General features: G+C 31.7%; 2 protein-coding genes across 2 annotated transcripts; both read right to left on the bottom strand.

Annotated features, from left to right (window-relative positions):
• Positions 1–1,142: 1,142 nt before the first annotated feature.
• On the bottom strand, positions 1,143–2,323 carry LOC117167554. Its single transcript, XM_033352576.1, has 5 exons — positions 2,251–2,323; positions 1,854–1,995; positions 1,637–1,726; positions 1,440–1,549; positions 1,143–1,358 (listed from the first exon to the last, which is right to left on the bottom strand). The coding sequence occupies exons 1-5, from the start codon at positions 2,260–2,262 to the stop codon at positions 1,167–1,169; spliced, it is 546 nt and encodes a 181-aa protein (XP_033208467.1). The 5' UTR covers positions 2,263–2,323; the 3' UTR covers positions 1,143–1,166.
• A 2,525-nt stretch (positions 2,324–4,848) lies between these two features.
• On the bottom strand, positions 4,849–7,137 carry LOC117168296. The gene is made up of 3 exons (XM_033353833.1): positions 7,024–7,137; positions 5,520–5,946; positions 4,849–5,435 (listed from the first exon to the last, which is right to left on the bottom strand). Exons 1-3 carry the CDS (start codon positions 7,033–7,035, stop codon positions 5,119–5,121), a joined length of 756 nt encoding a protein of 251 aa, XP_033209724.1. The 5' UTR covers positions 7,036–7,137; the 3' UTR covers positions 4,849–5,118.
• Positions 7,138–8,678: the final 1,541 nt, after the last annotated feature.

Below are 8,678 nucleotides of genomic sequence, written 5' to 3'. Positions count from 1 at the left end.
TCTTGACCTTGCTTACTTAATAGATTGCATGCAACGTTATGTACTATAATCACTATATAAACCTGTATGCCTCCGAAGAAAATTTCCTGAGTCATAGATGCCACATTATTATTACTATATAATTGGTATTATGATATTTGCAGTTGTAGCAAAAGTAATCGTATGTTATGTGTGCAGCCATAGTAAGATAACTGACTTTGAAAAGCGTTTCTACTTTATGACTGAAAAAGATGACTTCAAGAGAAGAAAGATAAACATTGAGTTCAATTGAGCAAATTTTAAATTATTATTCTTCAAAAGTGCAAATACTTTAAGCTTCAAATTAATTTTTTAGCATTTTATGCTTGGCAAGTATAGTGCTAGGGCTAGTAATACGGAATTTTCCGCAACAATAACCCTGAAAGAGTTGGAAAAGAGGTAAGTCTTACGGAAAATTTTGAAACAGTAGACAGTTCCTTTATTTTTATAATCGAAGTGTCCATTCGTCTCAAAATTTGGGATGACTAATTCAATATTATGTATAAGCTTAGCTTGTCATCCCGAATTATTGGGGTGAATAGTCCATCCCCTTTTCCAACTCCTTTAATTTTTCGGGACAACCAGAAACAGCTATTTATATTAGTTAATGATTAATTTTATTTCAGTATCTTATTATAACTAAATCGAAGAGAATGAGGATACAGAAAATAGAACCTAAACTAGATTATTATTTATTTTATTTTTTCACATATATACATATCGAACGATGTACAATTAAATCGATTAAACTATAATAAACACATAAAATGTACTCTATAAATAATTGATTCAGATTCGATTTTTTACAGAAATAAATACGTCTTTAAAGATGTAACTTTAACATTTCTAATCCAATTTCTGAAAGAGAATCAGATTAAAAAAAGAAGATAGAGTGATTGATACTACTTTCTCGGAGTAATTGATATATGAAGGCCACTTGAAATTAACTGTAGTATAGATCTAGCAACTCGAAATAACTTTCCCAGAGAATGTAAAAAGTATTGCCTGAAATAAATGTTTAAAGAAGTATTCATACAACTTTGCATGCCTCTCGAAGTAGATGTCCATTTTTCTGACACAAAGTGGTCCTAAGAATTCTGAGTAAATAATCTATTTCTTACAAATAAATACTAATAGTATTTTTATTTTTATTTTTTATGGTGTGATTTATGAACAATCGTTTTGTAGATAGGAATTTTAATTGGAAAAGGCTTTTCCACTGGAACAGGTACACTTTTGTAAACTGTGAATGGCACATTTTTTTCCACGGGATAGGGTATAATTTTCTCGATTTTTACGGGTACCTTCTTCTCAACGTTCTTTACTTCGTGCTTGATCACCTGAAATTAAAATATGAAATACGCTACTGTTTCTCAAACTTAAAACTTTATTTATATAATAAATAAAAATAATTTTTTTACCTCATAAGGAACAGGCTTCTGAACAAACGTAGGGACAGGGTAAGGTTGTGGAACTGACTGAAACTCTGGATAGGGAACCTTAACTTCAACTTCCTTAACGACTGGCACAACTGAAAATATTAGTAACATGAGTTTGCGTATTATTTGAGGAGTAAAATATAATTTCATTAGTTTTCTGAAAATTGCAAATATTTTACCAATTTCTTTCACTATTGGGATCACGTGACCACCATGATCACCACCAATACTAATACTTGAGTCCCAACCAAGATTCAAGTGTTCATGTCCTACAATCATAAATTTTGCTAGGTTTAATATTGTAAAGGTAAAACTTTATAATAATTATAAGTATATATATATATATATATTTCAAATAACTATTATTTGGCGAAAACAACTGAAATGAAAGCTAACCAGAATCTCCTAGACTGATAGTTGGCAATTCATGACCATGGTCATATAATGAAATTTCTCCAAGGTTCGGACCCCCTTCATGGCCTCCTAAGTGCCATATTGAACCCGAACAACTGCCAGTAATTGCAGCTATCATTAGTATCTGGAAAGGCGATATAGTTTCTAATAAGTTAAAAATAATTATATATACCTCAACTCTGATATTTCAAGTATCAAGCCTTTATCCCTCATTATGAGGATATTTTTTTATTATGACATTTCATGTCCAGAAATGAAGTAATATATTAATTTGAAAAGTTTGCACAAAATAATCATGAAATATCTAAAAATAGGCATAAAATTAAAAAATAATATTGATGAATTTATGTTCTCAAATGAAGTATTTCTTATTACGTACAATTCTACTCATGGTCAATGATTTTAGTTTTGCCTAACGGCGATACTGAAATGAACTCAACCTGAATCTCAGCTTCTGGACTTATATACCAGGATAAATCGTAACCATGGAGCCCCACTATCACATAAAACGTTAAAACTCTTGTCCAAGCCTTCACTCTATATTATGGCGCTTTATTATTCTATTACATGCTCCAGGGTAAGTGCAATCGAATACTTACACAATCCAGTCTCAACATCCCAATGTATTTCCGCCTTTCCTTCATGTCGGTTCTGTGCTCCTGCAATTTTGAAAGAGCCAAAAAGAATGAGTGCACATTGTCAGATTAAGAAGACCTATATCTTGTCTATCTTATTAAGGAAGCATGCATCTCGATCAGATGGGGTTGCGCAGGGAATAAAAAATTTTCAAAACAAAGTTTAACGTTGTTAAATTGGCATTTCGTATAAGAAATTTTAAAAAAATGTAAAAACTTTCACGATAAATTGATTTAGCCAGACAAACTAACTTATAAATTTCTCTCTGATTCTTATTTATACTTGATCAGGAAAGATTTAAAGCAACAAAAATCTTATTAAGAAAGTGTTCCATCATATAGAAATTAACCTTTTATTACTTCCGATTTCTTCTTGGTTAGAAAGTGAGCATTGAACTTATGTATATAGCACTTAACAAAAATATCATATTACTAGTGTTTTAATTACACTAAAGCTTCGTGGGTTTTGCTGTTCTTCTTAGTCCCTTTCTTCTTCGTTCTTTACGTGCATAGCATTGGAAATCCTGTCAGCATCAGTGCTACCAATAAAATAACCGTCAAGGTTAAGAGACGAAAGCTCAAGCCCTAATACGACACAATAATTAATATAATAATAATAATTATTATTATTATAAAAACATTTCAGTGTTGAAGTGTTGTCACAGGCTTATACTGCCCAACATGTCGAAGGCATTTTTGGTTAGAGATGGACTTTTATTTGAACATTTTTGCACGGATCTGTCCCGGTATATATCATCAATCACGTACGCATTTTTATAATGCAATCAAGGGATCTGATGAAGGCAGTCTCCCCAGACATATTGGACAAAGCCTGGTTTTACCCCATCATTGATGGACTGGATTGCAGTCAAGTACACGATGGGGGGACATACAGCTTAAGGTGGGTTCCGAACCACCAGAACCTCGGTAAAGGTACATTGAAAATTTTCCAGAGGTACCCGCTCAGGGATCGAACCCCGGACCTCTGAGGTGAAGTCCGAGGGTCTAACCAACTGAGCCACCGATTCTATTATTATTCCTATTCTTCTTCTTATTATTATTATCATCATCATAAACATTATAAATAGCCTGGCTCATATATGTACCGTAATAATGCGGCTGTATCCTACTTTATTATAATTTCAAACATTCGCCTGAAAGTTTGGCCGGGGGAGAAGAAAACTGCAGAAAACCATCTTTCTAAGACCAGCCTGTTTTATGACTGTCGATTTAAACTACAGACACTCGATCTACCCGAACCATATAGTATACGTAGTCACCTTCGGCACCAAACATCCCGCTCGACATTAGTTAAAACGCAGTGAATATACAACCTAGTCGAACATCAAGAACGGGCATCCATCCAAGTGTTAGTCGCACTCGAAACTTCTTAAGGTCCAGAACTCTTCCGGTTCCGGAGTCAAGACTGAATGCGTAAGGAATAGTTTTTTTGTAAAAATATGGTAAAAACAATTATTTCTGAGAAATTAAATATTGACCGTTGAGAGATACTTGTAGTGCATTTAAAATGTTTTAAAAGATTGATTGATATTTATACTGCAGTTTTATGATAATTAAAATTATCTTAACTTCCTGGTAAAACCTATTCGATACATATATCTAAATAATTCGGAGAAGCAATGAGTACCCACAACATTTATTCCTATAAGCTGCATGTCTGGTGTGGAATCGTTTAGAATTTTCAATTTGCAACTTCCTTCAGAGGTGATTACACACGATTCTTGCCTATAAAATTCTATATTAATACGACTTTCCATGAGTTGCATGAAATGGTAAACATCAGTGAAAGGGAAACTAATATACAAGTCAGGATGATCTTCTTTCAAACAGTGTACGAGTACACCTGAATTTAACATACTCATGATTCGACATATGTTTGTATTTCTTTTTTTATCTACTCAATATCCATGGCTGGGTGTGTGTATTAAATTAGTTTTCATTCTCTAATGAGTCATTCGCGGAAAAGATTTTTGACCCGATTATCCTTAGAAAAATGTCTATAAATTTCACTGATCCGTAATAATCGGATCTATACTTTACTATTACCCTTCTTTTAAACTTTCAATGGAATAATAGATGTTTTGTATTTTTTTTGGATTTTATTGCAAAACATAAAGTAGTACAAAATATAAACTTAATAAACAAAAACACAGGAAAATATTAAGAATATGTACAAAAAAAGAGGTACAGAAGAAGAGAGGTCATTCGCTTTTTGCAAACTTTATCGCTGTAGTATGCATGTTGGTAAAAGCCTTGAACTATTTTTATTCTTTAGCCTCTTTTTTATAAATAGCAGTTCGTTCACCTTCGGTCATGTTATAAAAAATAGTTTGATCGGTGAATAAGCTTCTCCGAAAAGGAAATGGCCATATATCAACTTTAATATCTTTTTGTCTGAAATTTGATCCTATACTATCGATGATTATGTTGTTGACTTTAGTGAACAATATTATAGTTATTAAATACTAACATTTCATTTTAAGTCTACATTTCTTTCTTTCGAATTTTTGAATATCATGTCGGAATAGTTTCGAAGTTTTGTCATAATCTGCAAGCTACTACCATAAGCTGAATCTACATATTCATTACTCTTAGTGACTATGCCCATGACTATGACCCTTAGCATGATGATAAATAGTCTTATAAACTGGGATTTTGATTGGATAGGGCTTAATTACTGGGTAAGGAATGTGCTTTTCAATAGTGATAGGCACAGCTTTCTCTACTGGGTAGGGAATATGCTTTTCAACAGGATATGGCACTTTTTTCTCTACAGGAACTGCGATTGTTTTCACAATTTGAATCGGAATTGGTTTTGATACAGGAACTGCAACAGGGTAAGGTTGAGCCACTCCTACCGCGACTGGATGTGGTACGTTGATCTTCACAGGATGCGGAACTGGTATACCTGTAAAGAAAATTTTGGAAGCTTAAAATATTTGATAATAATTACAGTAATATAGTTTTATTTAAAAAGTTTTGATGAACATACCAATATCTTTATAAACTGGAACGGCAATTGGTTTTGTAACTTCGACGTGTTCGGATACTGGAACACTATGAACATAATTATCTCCATGGTCGATGTAACCACCCCCATGTGAACCATCATCACCACCATGCAGTTTGCTGAAATCAAAGGAGGAATAGTCCTCGTGGCCACCATCGAATCCACTGCTGCTGGGCTGCACATGACTAGCAGAATTATCAGAAGAAAAATCTTGATTTTCCCCTCCTGTTAATTCACTTCCATACCCTCCACTTTCAGTCGCAACAGGGTAATTATCCGATCTTTCTATTTGTTGAATCTGTTCTTGCATTTGTTTCATATGATTATAGTATGGAATGAAATAGTGTCCTCCATATTGGGCAATAGTAACTGGGGTGGCTGTAGCCACTGAGAGCAAAGAGATTAGCATCTAAAAAAGGTGGAAAATATTCAATAATGAATTAATAATAATAATTAATCAGAACAAATCATTTATGAATTTCTATTTGAAATATATATACTCGTATTTGCATACAATTTCGACCTTAGCACGGTATTGAATATTCAAAAAACCATTGTTTTTTTCGCTAGAAACAAAAATTTCACCATTCATGCCTTCTAGTCCAATAGCCATTTGCTGAAACTCATTTTTTGAACATTCAGACTGTATTTTGTTAAACAAATTCTTCTTGAATTATTTCCAAATGTATTCAAATGCACTTTAATTAAAATATTAGTACTAAAAGCCAGAATGAAGAAGTTTTTACATACATCATTATAAAATATTAAGAAGGAGAGGATTAGACCATTTTTAACGATAACAAAATATAGGAAACTATTGAAGCTTGTTAAAAAAACGGAGTATGCCATCCTATTAATAATAAGGAAAATATTTAATTTAAATTAGTATAGACCTAAAATATTTATGTCAACATATTTTAAACTATTTCTGTGCCAATAAAAAATACTGAATTTTAATTTTTTTCATAACACGAAAAGATACTACTTGATGATTCCTTATAATTTCTTGAATATTTTTCAATTAAATATATTTAAGGGCTTCACGAAATTCAACTTATTCAAAACAGAGGATTTTCAAATTGCTTAAGAAATATATTTATTTGCAGCACTTCAAAGTTTGGAAATACGTACACAAAAAGAAAGATTTTATTTCAATATTTTCTCCTAAATACTTATTCAATTGCACATTTTCTATATTTTCAAATAATCATACCGTAATTCTTTCTATTTTCTGACCATAAAAAATATTATCATAATTATTAAGAAAATATAAGGAATAAGACAAATACAAAATAATTATTATTTAAAATATATATTATTTAAATATGAATTTTTATATCTATATTATCACAGTGCTATAAGTGCAATTTCATATCTCATTATTGTTATTAATTCTTCATATTTCATTATGAAATAATTTTAGAGTTTTGTTTAAAAAATATTTGCTTAAAAACTAAAATCCTCATAACTCATGTCGTGTACTCACGATTGTTATCATGGCTAGTCACGTGAGATGCAGTCTATGCACCAGATGCCTTGTTGTTGGTAGTCAGAAGTGCTTTCAAGGACTGATATATCTTTACCATTTCTCTTCTTAATATACTAGAGAGCCTTTCACTGTCGACAACTAAGTACTGCCTCTGATCTTCCCTCGAAAATTCTCTTTCAGCTGTACAATTGTTTCTCCGCAAAAGGCAAGTGACCATAGCAGTACTATCTGTTTCATTGCCGAGTTCAAAAAACAGGGAAGTGTGACATCAATTTTACCGTTCTAGGCGAGTGTAACCTTGTATGGAGGTTAACTTGGTTTACAAATTATTATATAATTCGTTAAATTATGTAGAATCGTTAAAAAAAATTATTTATATTGTATTTACTTATAATTTAAGCCAATTCAAAGTTTGGATACACGAAATTATATTTTGTTTAGAAAAAGTTCATGTCTTGATTTTTATTCTGAGATTTGTAGAATTTTTGTAGCAAAAAATCTTATTGTATTTTAGACAATAATTGATTATTATTAATTGCTAAAACACTGTAGGAATAAGAGTTCATTGGACTCTTATTTCCTCTTCCTGTTAATTCGTTTTTTCAGATCCATAGACGTGAAAGTCATCTTATTTATTCTTATATCAGATGAAAGCGTATACAAAAAGAATAGTAGCAAATAATTATTATTAACATTCAAGAATCAGAGTCAGTGAACCAACTTTTAATTCAGACTAACAATATTTAACGAATTAAATACAAATATTTATTTGCAGGTGTCCTGCATGTCAATAAATCACCATATAAACGATCAAGTTATACATGTCACTATAATGATTGTAACAGCAGCTAATGTGTAAAATTAGGACCGCTATAGTCATAAATACAGCATCAGTAAAATGACTACAGAGTAATTAATAATACTGCAAATTAGCGATTAGAATCTGTTGAAAGGCCGAAGTAATAAGTTCAGTCAATCAGATTAACTATGGATGACAAATTTTGGCTACACCTACTTTAAATTCTTTCATCTTATTTAATAAAACATCTTCCTAATTTTTTAAATTCATGTTCTATTTTAAAAACATAATTATTATGCAGATAGCGAAAGATTGTAAAACCTACATTCAAATTGAATAAAAAATTAGTTAAAGCAGGAATATTTTTTCGGGTCCTTTTTGATAGGCCAAATGTTGGCGATTATGTCCTTTGCAGTACCAAATCTTTAGTTTCGGCGGGAGAAAATTTTTTTTTCAATAACACTACTCATTGTCAGATTTTGACTTAATTTTAAAAGAATGTTCAGAAGTTGATTTATTTGTTGATTCAGTTTGGAGGCCTCTCGGTTAAATTTTTATATAGTTCGCTTCATTAGCTAGTTTAGACACATTAGTTTCAGACACAAACCGTGTCCTTCCTTATGCATCGTTTCCGTTCTGCTTGCTAATTTAGGGTAAATATCAAAATAATTATTCCAACTAGGCATAATACTGAAGAAAATCGTAAATGTTATTCTCACAAACATTTAGTATACTTAAAAATACTTGATCCATCCCTGGCGGACCGAAGGAACCGAATGGAGCCTCTACAAAGTACCTGTAAAGACCCCATTGGGTCCCCATTCGGTTCCTTTTTAAAAAACTCGAAAAATCA

The sequence above is a fragment of the Belonocnema kinseyi genome, chromosome 2 (genome assembly GCF_010883055.1).
Source record: "Belonocnema kinseyi isolate 2016_QV_RU_SX_M_011 chromosome 2, B_treatae_v1, whole genome shotgun sequence".
NCBI lineage: Eukaryota > Metazoa > Arthropoda > Insecta > Hymenoptera > Cynipidae > Belonocnema > Belonocnema kinseyi.
The sequence above is the reverse complement of the archived record's forward strand: the minus strand, read 5'-3'. Positions and strand labels throughout refer to the sequence as shown.